This window comes from Pongo pygmaeus, chromosome 20, assembly GCF_028885625.2.
Source record: "Pongo pygmaeus isolate AG05252 chromosome 20, NHGRI_mPonPyg2-v2.0_pri, whole genome shotgun sequence".
Classification (NCBI taxonomy): domain Eukaryota; kingdom Metazoa; phylum Chordata; class Mammalia; order Primates; family Hominidae; genus Pongo; species Pongo pygmaeus.
Window position 1 is genome coordinate 58,863,245 of NC_072393.2, and position 13,919 is coordinate 58,877,163.

The 13,919-nt window shown below is 42.8% G+C and overlaps 1 protein-coding gene across 3 annotated transcripts in view; it reads right to left on the reverse strand.

The window, feature by feature from the left end:
• Positions 1 to 1,986: 1,986 nt before the first annotated feature.
• The window catches only part of LOC129019431 (zinc finger protein 611), a 55,198-nt gene continuing 43,265 nt past the window's right edge, over positions 1,987 to 13,919 (reverse strand). For all 3 annotated transcript variants that reach the window (XM_063658336.1, XM_063658338.1, XM_063658337.1), the window contains one exon: positions 1,987 to 10,755. In XM_063658336.1, the coding sequence (XP_063514406.1) occupies positions 8,831 to 10,755 (1,925 nt within the window). In that variant the 3' untranslated portion in view covers positions 1,987 to 8,830. The remainder of the gene's footprint in view (positions 10,756 to 13,919) is intronic.

Sequence of the window (13,919 nt, forward strand, 5' to 3'; positions counted from 1 at the left end):
TTATCCGGGCATGGTGGTACTCGGGTGTAGGTGTAGTCCCACATACTTGGGAGCCTGAGGTAGGAGAATCACTTGAACCCAGGAGGCAGAGTTTGCAGTGAGCCAAGATCACGCCACATTACTCCAGCCTGGCTACAGAGTGACACTCCATCTAAAAAAAAAAAAATTAACTGGCCATGGTGGAACGCACCTGTGGTCCGAGCTACTTGGGACACTGAGGTTGGAGGATGGCTTGAGCCTGAAGGAGGTCACAGTGAGCTAAGATCACACCACTGCGCTCCAGCCTAAGCGACAGAGAGAGACCTTCTCTCAAAATAAAATCAAACATATGAAAACAGAATAACTCAAAGTACGAAAATCCATTTTGTTTATATAGGTCTGCAAAATAATAAAACAGAGACTCACAAGAAACTACATGCTAATTTTAAAAAGTTGTCATTTTCCCCAGATCTTCTTTTCTTTCTTTCTTTTCTATTTTTTTTTTTTTTTTTTTTTAGACAGGGTCTCGTTCTGTTGCCCAGGCTGCAGTGCAGTAATGCAATCTTGGCTCACTGCAACTTCTGCCTCCTGGGTTCAAGCAGTTCTCCTGCCTCAGCCACAGAGTAGCTGGGATTACAGGTGCCCGCCACCATGCCTGGCTAACTTTTGTATTTTTGGTAAAGATGGGGTTTCACCATGTTGGCCAGGCTTGTCTTGAACTCCTGACCTCAGGTGATCCACCCACCTCAGCCTCCCAAAGTGCTAGGATTACAGGCAGGAGTCACCACTCCCAGCAGATTTTCAAAATATATACATATATGTGTGTAAATATGTACGTATATGTATGTGTGTGTGTGTGTATATATATAAAGGTTTTTAAAATATAAAAAGTAGCAAGTTTTGTTTAACTGAAGAGGAATCTCATCTTGCTTGAAAAGGATACTTTGATAGCTGGGGGCAGGGAGGAATCTTGTCAGATCTAAGAAAACAGGAAATGCCCCCTCCTAGAGGAAGCAATCACTCTTTCAACTGCCTGACATGGAGGAATCTTTAGATATCTGTAGGAATGCAGGCATGCTCAGAGGCAGCCAGTATGGCACCCTTTATACAGAGAAAAATTGCAAAGGACCCACATATTGTCATTCAGCCAATTTCCAATGCAGATGTCAAAGAGCAAGCTAGCAATGTTTACTAACATAACAACATGTAAATTTTCACAACTAGCAGGATCAAATATCAAAGTAAAATATTTACTAAAACACAAAGAAGAAAACAATAGACACTGGGGTCTACCTGAGGGTGGAGAGTGGCAGGAAGGAGAGGAGCAGAAAAAATAGCTAATGGGGCTGGGCACAGTGGCTCACACCTGTAATCCCTGCACTTTGCTAGGTCAAGGGGGCTGGATCACCTGAGGTCAGGAGTTCAAGATCAGCCCGGCCAACATGGTGAAACCCTGTCTCTACTAAAAATACAAAAATTAGCCAGGCGTGGTGGCATGTGCTTGTAACCCCAGCTACTCTGGAGACTGAGGCAGGAGAGTTGCTTGAACCTGGGAGGCAGAGGTTGCAGTGAGCTGAGATCATGCCATCATACTCCAGACTCAAAAAACAAGAGCAAAACTCAGTGTCAAAAAAAAGAAAAGAACTACTGGGTACTGGGCTTGATACTGGTGTGATAAAATAATCTGTACAACGATCTCCAATGACATGAGTTTGCCTACGTAAGAAACCATCACATGTAGCCCCAATCCTAAAGTAAAAACATAACTATAAAACATTTTATTTTTTAAATTTACTATGGAATTATTTTTAAAGTCTCATAATGATGCAGAAATACACGCGTATGAGACTTGCTCTGACACTTGGCACAGAACTGACAGTAGCGGCTCCCCAGTGAGTTTGGAAAGAGGGTGGAGGATGTGACAGGGAAAGGAGATGCTTTGTGGCAAAGGGTCTAAGCTGCAGCTTTGCTCGGAGTTTTACTAGAAAACAAATATATCCATCATGTGATGTTTAAATATCAAAATATATATTTAATAAACATTGGTGGAGCTGAGCACGGTGGCTCATGACTGTAATCCCTGCACTCTGGGAGGCTGAGGTGGGTGGATAACCTGAGGTCAGAACTTTGAGGCCACCCTGGCCAACATGGTGAAATGCCATCTCTACTAAAAATACAAAAAAATTAGCCGGGCATGGTGGCACATGCCTATAACCCCAGCTACTCGGGAGGCTGAGGCAGGAGAATCACTTGAACCCAGGAGGCAGAGGTTGCAGTAAACTGAGATCATGTCACTGCACTCCAGCTTGGGTGGCAGAGGCTGACTCCATCTCAAAAAATAAATTGTAACCATTTTTACCGAAAACATCTGTTTCACAAGCCTCTCCACAATAACACCACAGTCTCCATGAGCTTAATGTGCTAAGAATGGTTTAATGAATCTCCTGCTATTATTTAGGTTGATTTGCTATTCTTAAAGTGATGATGGAATAAAACACCTTATGTCATTCATGTCTGTGTATGAACTTTCCATTCTTATTAGTAAGATTTTTGGAGTCAGAAACACAGTAACTCACTCAATTACCTAAAAACATAGTATGAAATCAGGGAGAAAAGATTTTCCCTTATTGGTTTCCTTTTCTAGAATTTACCATGTACTTCGTGCACATTAATACTTGACTTCCATTGGCAGCTGCTCTAATCCTGGTCCACAGGGAGCTGACAGTGCATCCACATGTGGCCCCTGAACAATCCCTGCTGCCCAACAGCACTGACACCACGGGACCCACACCCCATCTCCATCCATGTCTGGGTGTGACCCCTTCCCAGGACCATGCCCAGTGCAGCCTCTTCCCAAGTTCATGTTACTTGGTCACAAGAGATAGAATCTAAGTGAGATGAGAGGGACTGAGGGAAGGCATGGGTGAGTGTGAGTAAACGTGTCAGGCAGGAAGCTTCAGACTCAGAGAAGATTCCCAACTCCAAGGCCCAGCGTTGCTGAAAGGAAGGAGACAGAACAATCCACCAAGAATATCATCTCACCTGAGGAAGAGCCATCCCTGACCCCTTTGCTTTCCTCTTCCTCTTCTGGGTTTCTTCCTCATGTACCAAGAGTGTTTAGAACTCAATCCTGAATGTTAGAAATATGTTGTTTATTGCTCAGAATCAGCACACCCCCTCCCTGGAGCACAACCACACACGTGAAGTATCAAGCACGTCCGTGGGAAGAGGCCACCAAACATACTTTGTGTGAGCAACGGGGCTGTTTATTTCACCTGGGTGCAGCTGGGCTGAGTCTGAAAAGACAGTCAGAAAAGATGGTGGGATTATCATTAGTTCTTATAGGTTTTGGGATAGGCAGTGGAGTTAGGAGCAATGTTTTGTGGGCAGGGGGTGGATCTCACAAAGTCCATTCTCAAGGGTGGGGAGAATTACAAAGAGCCTTCTTAAGGGTGGCAGAGATTGCAAAGCACATTGATCAGTCAGGATAGGGCAGAAACAAATCACGATATTGAAATGTCATCAGTTAAGGATATTTTCACAGTTGCTTCAGGCTATCTGGATGTATACGTGCAGGTCACAGGGGATATGATGGCTTAACTTGGGCTCAGAGGCCTAACTAAAGACCTCAACCTGAGGAAATACGGTCCCCCCTGCTGCTCTCCACACCAGAGACTATAAACTCCTTACAGGAAAACTCCCACTCCCCTTCTGGAGGAGTCCACACATGCTGCAGCAGTGGGGAGCAGGGCTGGAATGAGCTCCCCTTCAGGGCACAGACCCAGCCCTGATGAAATCCCATGCAGAGGCTGGGTTGGGTGGCTCATGCCTGTCATCCCAGCACTCTAGGAGGCTGTGGTGGGTAGATCGCTTGAGCTCAGGAGTTTGAGACCAGCCTGGGCAACATGGTGAAACCCCATCTCTACCAAAAATACAAAAACTTAGCCAGGTATGGTGGTGCAGGTCTGTGTGTCTGTGGTCATAGCTACTTAGGAGGCATAGGTGGGAGGATCACTTGACCTCAGGAGTTTGAGACCAGCCTGGCCAACATGGTGAAACCCTGTATCTACTAAAAATACAAAAATGGGCTGGGCATGGTGGGTCATGCCTGTAATACTAGCACTCTGGAAGGCCGAGGTGTGCTGATTACTTGAGGTCAGGAGATCAAGACCAGCCTGGCCAAGACGGTGAAACACTGTCTCTACTAAATACACAAAAAGTAGCTGGGCTTGGTAAGCATATGTAATCTCTGCTATTCGGGAGACTGAGATAGGAGAATCGCTTGAACCTGGGAGGTGGAGGTTGCAGTGAACCGAGATCGCGCCACTACACTCCAGTCTTGGTGACAGACAGACTCAAAAATAATATAAAATGGAAGTTAAAATACAAAAATTAGCTGGGTGTGGTGGCAGACACCTGTAATCTCAGCTACTTGGGAGGCCAAGGCACAAGAATTGCTTGAACCCAGCAGACAGAGGTTGCAGTGAGCCAAGATCAAGAGGCTGCACTCATAGGTTGAACAACAGAGTGACTCTGTCTCAAAAAAAAAAAAAAGTGCATTTCTGATGTGATTGATGCAGAGACAATGAACCCTGAGTAACGTGATACAGACTGATGGACAAGGGAACTACAGATGGGGGTGGGAGGGCATGGCCGACAGCTCTGAACCTAGACCTGAAGGAGGAGAAAGGGACAGGGTACAGAGGGTAAAACCAGGGACGACCACCTGAGACAGGAAGGGTTTTGATTTTTGGGGAAAGAAAAGAGCAAATGTGACTGGGGCGGAGAGAGTCATGAGATGAGGGCAAGCTCCCAGGAAGAGGCTGGACACTGGCAGGGGCCCTGGACACACGGCTGTGGAACCACAGTGAGGAGTGGGGCTTTTGTCCTGGGGAACACGGGAAGCTGGTGGAGGGTTCCCTGCCAGGGACTGACATGACCTGCTTTAGATTTCACTGTGGTATCCTCATACAAAGAAAGGCCCTGAAGATGGTCTCTGAGTCTACACCTCTGTTTCTTCCATTCTTCTGCTTTTGTTTTTCATTTTTAGGGCACTGCATCCCATTGAAAATTCTAATTGCAACTGGGTACTACTCTTCTCAAAAAAAAAACAAAACAAAAAAACCACACCGAGAAATTCACTCCATTTTGCCAATCATTTCAGGGGTCAAAGTCACTCAGGTTGAGCTTTTCTGGTGTAGCCCCTCATCGCCAAGTTGCAAGGAGGCTCACTGGGGCTCAGATTGGAAGAAATTTTCACCGAGTTGCCCTGAGAAGGTCTGAGATGAGTGAGGTTTGCCTGAATTATTACATGGGGGCCTGGAAGGGCTAATGGGAAGGGTTGATCTTATCACCCCCATCCTGGAAAATTAGAGAAGGCTCTTTCACAAACCTGAGCTAAAGAAACTTCTTTTGCCGGGCACGGTGGCTCAAGCCTGTAATCCCAGCACTTTGGGAGGCCGAGGCGGGTGATCACCTGAGGTCAGGAGTTTGAGGCCAGCCTGACCAACATGGAGAAACCCCATTTCTACTAAAAATACAAAATTAGCTGGACATGGTAGTGCATGCCTGTAATCCCAGGTACTTGGGAGGCTGAGGCAGGAGAATCACTTGAACCCAGGAGACAGAGGTTGCAGTGAGCCAAGATCATGCCACTGCACTCGAGCCTGGGGGACAAGAGCGAAACTCCGTCTCAAAAAAAAAAAAAGAAAAAGAAAAAAAGAAACTTCTTTTGCAAGGTTCTGAGGCCATTCATTCCTGACAGTTTATTTTTCCTTACGAGAAAATCACAGTAACATTTATAAAATGCCGAATTGTGAACACACAGCTATTGACCTTGGAAACAGTGAAAGAAGGTCAGGTGCAGAACTAAGACATAAGCAAATTGTTTCAATCAAGAATACATGAATGGTCAGGCACGGTGGCTCACACCTGTAATCCTAGAACTATGGGAGGTCGAGGTGGGCCGATCACCTGAAGTCAGGGGTTCAAGACCAGCCTGGTCAACATGGTGAAACCCTGTCTCCACTGACAATGCAAAAACTTAGCCAGGAGTGGTGGAGGGCACCTGTAATCCCAACTACTCGGTAGGTTGAGGCAGGAGAATCACTTGAACCCGGGAGGCAGACATTGTAGTGACACAAGATCACAGTATTGCAGTTCAACCTGAGCAACAAGAGTGAAACTCCATCTCAAAAAAAAAACACCAAAAACAAAAAAATAAAAATACCGAGGCTGGGAGCGGTGGCTCACACCTGTAATCTCATTACATTGGGAGGCCAATTCAGGTGGATCACGAGGTCAGGATTTGAGACCAGCCTGACAAACGTGGTGAAACCCCGTCTCTACTAAAAATACAAAAATTAGCCAGGCATGCTGGTGGGTGCCTGTAGTTCCAGCTACTCAGGAGACTGAGGCAGGAGAATCACTTGATCCAGGGAGGCAGAGGTTGCAGTGAGCTGAGATCGCACCACTGCACTCCATCCAAGGCAACAGAGCAAGACTCCCATTTGAAAAAAAAGAAAAGAAAAGAATACATGGGTGCTTTTGGAGGAGCGTTCTATGCCAATCCAGTCCATGTTTCAACATTTTTCCAGAATGAACCAGAGGGCCTTGAAGGAAACATGCAATAAACAGCTCCCAGCTCAAGATTTTAACAAATGACATAAGGAAAGAAAACTGAAAGAATAACTGCTTAAAGTACATTTTGATGTTTAATTAAAAGGCCACTGACATCTTTACCAAGTACACACTGAAACAATCAAACTTAAGTTTAGGTACCAAAGGTTTTCAATAAATAACAAAGACTAGAAAGCATGTAGACCTTGATATGAACTGGATGCAACCAATTTAAAACAGCAACTATTTTGAAATTGTTTTTAAAAAAAATCTAATGAATTCTGGGGTAAACAGGAAAATAACTGGAAAATATACAAGTACAGAAATGAATGATGTGAGCTGATTATAGGATGCTGTAAAGGCATCTTTCAGAAGTCACTATGTATTAAGAAATAAAAATTTTATAACTAAGATTTATCTCAAGATTTTTGAGTTGAGATAAGATTTATCTCAAACTCAAACTGCAAAAAATAAATAAATAAATAAATAAAAATAAAGAGAGAAATGAAGAGGAACCAGAAAGAAAGAAAAGGAAGTCTATTATACTAGAAGAAAATCATTTTTGGTGTCTTTTTTTGTTATTTTTTGTTTGTTTGAGATGGAGACTCACTCTGCCACCCAGGCTGCAGTAGAGTGGCACAATTTTGGTTCACTGCAACCTCTACCTGCCAGGTTTAAGCAATTCTCATGCCTCAGCCTCCCAAGTAGCTGGAACTAAAGGTGCACACAAACACCCCCAGCTAATTTTTGTATTTTTAGTAGAGACGGGGTTTCACCATGTTGGTCAGAGTGCTTTTGAAGTTGTGACCTGAGGTGACCAGTTCACATAGGTCTACCAAGGTACTCTGATTGCAGGGATGAGCCACAACGTACGGTGGCTTTGATATCTTTTTTTTTTTTTTGAGACAGATCCTCACTCTGTCTCCCAGGCTGGAGTGCAGTGGTGCGATCTTGACTCTCTGCAAGCTCCACCTCCCAGGTTCATGCCATTCTCCTGCCTCAGCATCTGGAGTAGCTGGGACTACAGGCGCCCACCACCACGCCTAGCTAATTTTTTATATTTTTAGTAGAGACGGGGATTCACCGTGTTAGCCAGGAGAGTCTCGATCTTCTGACCCCTTGATCTGCCTGCCTCGGCCTCCCAAAGTGCTGGGATTACAGGCATGAGCCCCCGTGCCTGGCCTCATATCCCTTTTAAAAATTACTACGATTTATCCCTTTTAAAAAGTACTAACTCAAAAAAGTACTATCTCTTTAAAAAGTACTGGCTCAAAAAAATAATAACAGAAAATAAGAAACAAAAAACAGGCTGAGAAAAGTGGTTCATATCTGTTGGCCATGGTGGTTTCAAACTCCTGACCTCAAGTGACCTATGTGCCTTGGCCTCCCAACGTGCTGGGATTGCAGGCATGAGCCACCACACCTGGCCCAATCCTCTTAACATAAACACTTGAATGTCAATTAAGGCTTGAACTCAACGTTAAGTCAACACACACTCAAGTCAATGCTGAATTGACTCTAATGTCAATTAATGCTTGATGGTTTGCCATACTCATTGCATTGGGAACAGTTATCTCAAAAATGAATTTTCCAGTGTTCTGCATGGAGTGATTTTGGACTGAAGACCTTGCCACACTGATGACATTTGTAAGATTTCTGTCCAGTAGGGATTCTCTGATGTCTAATGAGGTGTGAATGTGAAGCAAAGGCTTTGCCAGAGTCATCAAACTTGTGAGGTTTCTCTCCTGTATGAATTCTCCTATGTTTTGCATAGGATGAAGCTTGACTGAAGACCTTGCCACAGTCATGACATTTGTAAGATTTCTCTCCAGTATGAGTTCACCGATGACCTTGCAATGTGTAAATGATGTCTCAAAAATTTGCCACATTTATTACACTTGTAAGATCTCTCTTCATTATGGATTCTCCAATGATTTGTAATCGTTGTAGCATTACTGAAGACTTTGTGACAATCATTACATTAGTCAAGTTTCCCTACACCATGAACTGCCTGATGGTGAATAAGTGTTGACTGCTCACTAAAGGCTTTGCCACACTCATTACACTTGTAAGGTTTCTCTCCAGTGTGAATTCCAGTATGTTGTTCCAGGTGTGAATCACTCCCAAGTCTTGTCAGAAACCTTACATTTGTATGCTTTCTCTCCAGTATAAATTCTCCTATGTCTTTAAGGTGTGATTTCCAACTGGAAACTTTGTCACATGCTTTACATTTCTAAGGTTTCTCTCCAGTATGAATTCTATGATGACGTGACAGGTGTGATTGTTGATTAAAAGCCTTCCCACATTCATTACACTTGTAAGGTTTCTCTGCAGTGTGAATTCTGGTATGTCTTGACAGGAGTGAATTACGCACGAAAGCCTTGTCACAAACCGTACATTTGTAAGATTTCTCTCCAGTATGAAGTCTACGATGGTATATAAGGGATGGCCAGTGACGGAAGGTATTGCCACACTCATTACACTTGTAAGGTTTCTCACCACTATGAAGTCTACGATGACAGTGAAGGGATGACCTGCGACTGAAGGTCTTGCTGCACTCATTACACTTGTAAGGTTTCTCACCACTATGAATTCTACGATGGCATACAAGGTATGACCTGTGGCTGAAGGTCTTGCTGCACTCATTACACTTGTAAGGTTTCTCTCCACTATGAATTCTAGTATGTTTTGCCAGATACGAATGACAAGCAAAAGCCTTGTCACAAACCTTACATTTGTATGGTTTCTCTCCAGTATGACTTATCTTATGTGTCTCAAGGGTTGATTTACGACTGAAAACCTTTTCACATTCATCACATTTGTAAGGTTGCTCCCCAGTATGAACTGACTTATGAATTAAAAGATCTGAATTTTGACCAAAGGTCTTCCCACATTCATTACACTTGTAAGGTTTTTCTCCACAGTGAATTCTAGTATGTTTTGCCAGTTGTGAACTCCGCACAAAAGCCTTGTCACAAACCTTACATTTGTACGATTTCTCTCCACCATGAAGTCTATGATGGCATACAAGGGATGACTTGTGACTGAAAGTCTTGCCACACTCATTACACTTGTAAGTTTTCTCTCCAGTGTGAATTCTCCTATGTCGAGCCAGCTGTGAATACCACATGAAAGCTATGTCACAAACCTGACATTTGTATGGTTTCTCTCCAGTATGAATTCTCTTATGTGTCTCAAGGGTTGATTTCCGACTAAAAACTTTGTCACATTCTTCACATTTGTAAGGTTTCTCTCCAGTATGAATTCTATGATGTGAAATTTGTGATTGTCGATTAAAAGCCTTGTTACATTCATTACACTTGTAAGGTATCTCTCCAGTATGAATTGCCTTATTAATTAGAAGGGCTGAATTTTGACCAAAGATCTTGCCACACTCATTACAATTGTAAGGTTTTACTCCAGTATGAAGTCTATGATGGCATGTGAGGGATGACTCCTGACTGAAGGTCTTGCCACACTCATTACACTTGTAAGGTTTCTCTCCAGTGTGACATCTACGATGGCATGCAAGGTATTGCTTGTAATTAAAGAGCTTACCACATACATCACATTTATATTGCTTGTCTCCTAAATGGATTATCTGGTGTTTCCTTAAGAGTGAGCTACAATTAATGGCTTTGCCACTCTCATCACATGGGAAAGATTTTTCTCTCATGTGTACTTCTTCTTTTTGTGTAAGTAATGAAGAATTCAGGAAATTATTCCCATAGTTATTAGAAATCTGGGTTTGGGGCCTACAAGAAATTCTTTGGGACATTGAAACTGAGGGAGCATCATTGGTAGACTCAAGTTGATTACCAATTTCACCTTTGATCTGAAATATGTGCAGTTCAGGTAGATGTGAATAAAAGCTTGATCCAAGCTTATCTTTAATAGGTTTGTTTCCAGCATGTCTCTGATCATCTCGGTCTGTACTACCAGTCAACATTTTTATTTTTGTCATGAATGCTTCAAGGCCATTTCTTTCATCTTCTTGACACTGAAACTCAATGTCATGAATTTCTTTCTCAATTTCCTGGAAGCAAAAATCTCCAACGTGATGACTTTCATGTCTTTGCAATGTCCCTGTGTGGAATACTTCTGTATTGCCTTGCCCTGTTGACAAGACCTCCTTCTTCATGCATTTGGAAGAGATATCTACAAAACATAAACACCAATAGATTTCCAATTAAGTACAGATGGTAAATCCTACTGAAGTGCATAAATATAACACAAAAAACAATACTTATTTTGAACTTCCCAAACATCATCTTCGAAGTTTAGGGAAATGAAAGGAGTAAGATTCTTTAATAAATAAAGGGCAATTACATGTCCTTCAAATCAATTCTATGAAAGCCTATTTCCTATGTCATGACAAAACACTGACAGGGCACAAACATGTGTAAGCCTAAGGTAAGGAGTGTTTTTCCACTTGTGACCCTGAACTGTATCACAATTTGCAAAAAGCATATCACTGTCACATCAGTGAAGAGAAAAATATATACTCTTCATATTTAAGGCATATTTACTCTATACAAATAAATGCTAAAAAAAAAAAACCGCACACAACATACTATATTGGTAAATAATCCACAACAAGCTCATGTAAGGATAACCAAAAGCAATGGAAATTGTGTATTGTGAAACAATTATAGCACTGAGAAGATAAGAAAGGATTACAAAAATTAGCCAAGTGTGGTGGCCCATGCCTGTAGTCACAGCTATTCAGGAGGCTGAAGCACAAGAATCACTTAAACTTGGGAGGTAGAGGTTGCAGTGAGCCAAGATCACACCACTGCACTCCAGCCTGGGTGACAAAGTGAGACTCTACCTAAAAAAAAAAAAAGTTAATAGAATATTTTTCTGAATAAATGTCATAAAATTACCTATAAGAACAGGCACTTTGTGACTTTTCAAAAATTTTTTGTATTTTTATTTTTTTGAGATGGAGTCTTGCACTCCAGCTTGGAGTGCCATGGTGCCATCTCAGCTCACTGCAGCCTCTGCCTCCTGGGTTGAAGTGATTCTCCTGCCTCAGCCTCCTGAGTACCTGGGATTACAGACATGTGCCACTACGCCTGGCTAATTTTTGTGTTTTTAGTAAAGATGGGGTTTCACCATGTTGGCCAGGCTGGTCTCAAACTCCTGACCTCAAGTAATCCACCCACCTCAGCCTCCCAAAGTTCTGGGATTACAGGTGTGAGCCACTGCACCTGGTAGCACTTTGTGACATTAACGAGTAGAGTGTGTCAGTTATATTGCATACCACATACCAAAAAGCCATATGCAAAATTATAAAAATTAATAAATAAAATATTGTAACCCAAGATAAAACCAGCAAGCAAATAAGTACATTTATACAGCCTGCAGAATTCTAAACAACTCCCTCTTAAGAAAAAAGCCACAACTTCTACTTAACCACCAGCACACAATATAAGAACTGAAATACATGTTAAGATCACTACCTTCTGATGTATGAGTCAAGAAAATACACAGCATTAGGCCAGGCACGGCGGCTCAAGCCTGTAATCTCACCACTTTGGGAGGCTGAGTCAGATGGATCACGAGGTCAGGAGATTGAGACCATCCTGGCTAACACGGTGAAACCCTGTTTCTACTAAAAAAATACAAAAACATTAGATGGGCATGATGGTGGGCACCTGTAGTCCAAGCTACTCTGGAGGCTGAGGCAGGAGAATGGCATGAACCTGGAAGATGGAGCTTGCAGTGAGCCCAGATCGTGCCACTGCACTCCAGCCTGGGTGACAGAGTGAGACTCTGTCTCAAAAATAAAATAAAATAAAGAAAATACACAGCATTTTAAGAAATAAGAATTGGCTAATGGCTGGGCACAGTGCCTCACACCTGTAATCCCAGTACTTTGGGAGGCCAAGGCATGTGGATCATGAGGTCAGGACTTCAAGAACAGCCTGGCCAACATGAGGAAACCCCATCCTACGAAGAATACAAAAAAATCAGCTGGGCCTGGTGGAGGGCACCTATAATCTCAGCTACTTTGGAGGCTGAGGCAAAAGAATCATTTGAACTCAGGAGTTGGAGGTTGCAGTGAGCTAAGATCGCACCATTGCACTCCAGCCTGTGTGACAGGGCAAGACTCCGTCTCAAAAAAAAATAAACAAAGGAAGAAAGAATTGACTAATAGTGTAGAAAAGTGTAATTATGATGTCACAACTACACTTATGTAACAGCCAGGCAATACAGCAATTTTATATACATGCATTCCCCATAGTTATCTAGTTCACTATGCATAAAATTTAAAATATAGAATGTGTACTGGGAAAATTTATTAACTGAGATCAGAGAAAACATTGTATAAAACAAATTGCACAATGAGAACAAAAAATATGATGCACGCTCCCTGGCCTGAATGTTCATATTGGCTAAAAGCCACTAGCAGATTTCTTACTCTCCAATAGGATGTTCTTGCAGATGGGGTCTTTTAGAGAGTTTGGTCATGGATGTTGACTAATTATGAATAGGACTAGGGCTTTCAATTGTATTTTTTCTTTCTTTCTTTACATTTTATTTTTATTTTTTATTTTTTGAGAGGGAGTCTCACTGTGTCACCCAGGCTGGAGTGCAGTGGCGCAATTGTGGCTCAGTGCAACCTTTGCGTCCCGGATTCAAGTGATTCTCCTGCCTCAGCCTTCAGAGTAGCTAGGACTACAGGTGTGCACCACTATGCCCAGATAATTTTTATATTTTTAGTAGAGAAGGGGTTTCACCATGTTGGCCAGGATGGTCTGAATCTTTTGACCTCGTGATCCACCCTCCTTGGCCTCCCAAAGTGCTGGGATTACAAGTGTAAACCACCATGCCTGGCCTCTTTATTTATTTTTGAGATGGAATTTTGCTCTTCTTGCCCAGGCTAGAGTGCAATAGTGTGATCTAGGATCACCACAACCACTATCTCCCAGGTTCAAGTGATTCTCCTGTCTCAGCCACCCAAGTAGCTGAGATTACTGGCATGTGCCACCAACTCCCGGCTAATTTTGTAGTTTTAATAGAGACGTGGTTTCTCCATGTTGGTCAGGCTGGTCTCAAACTCCCAGCCTCATGTGATTTGGCCATCTTAGCCTCCCAAAGTGCTGGGATTGCAGGCATGAGCCACCACACCCGGCAAAGACTAGTGCTTTTATAAAAAGAGACAGTAAAGAGCTGATTGCCTGCTCCTCTTTACACCACTTGAGGACACGGCAGGAAGGTGGCTGGGCTAACCCATGAAGAAGGCTCTCACCAGGATCCAATCTAGCTGACATCTTGTTCTTGGATTTCCCACTTTCCAGATTCATGAGAAATAA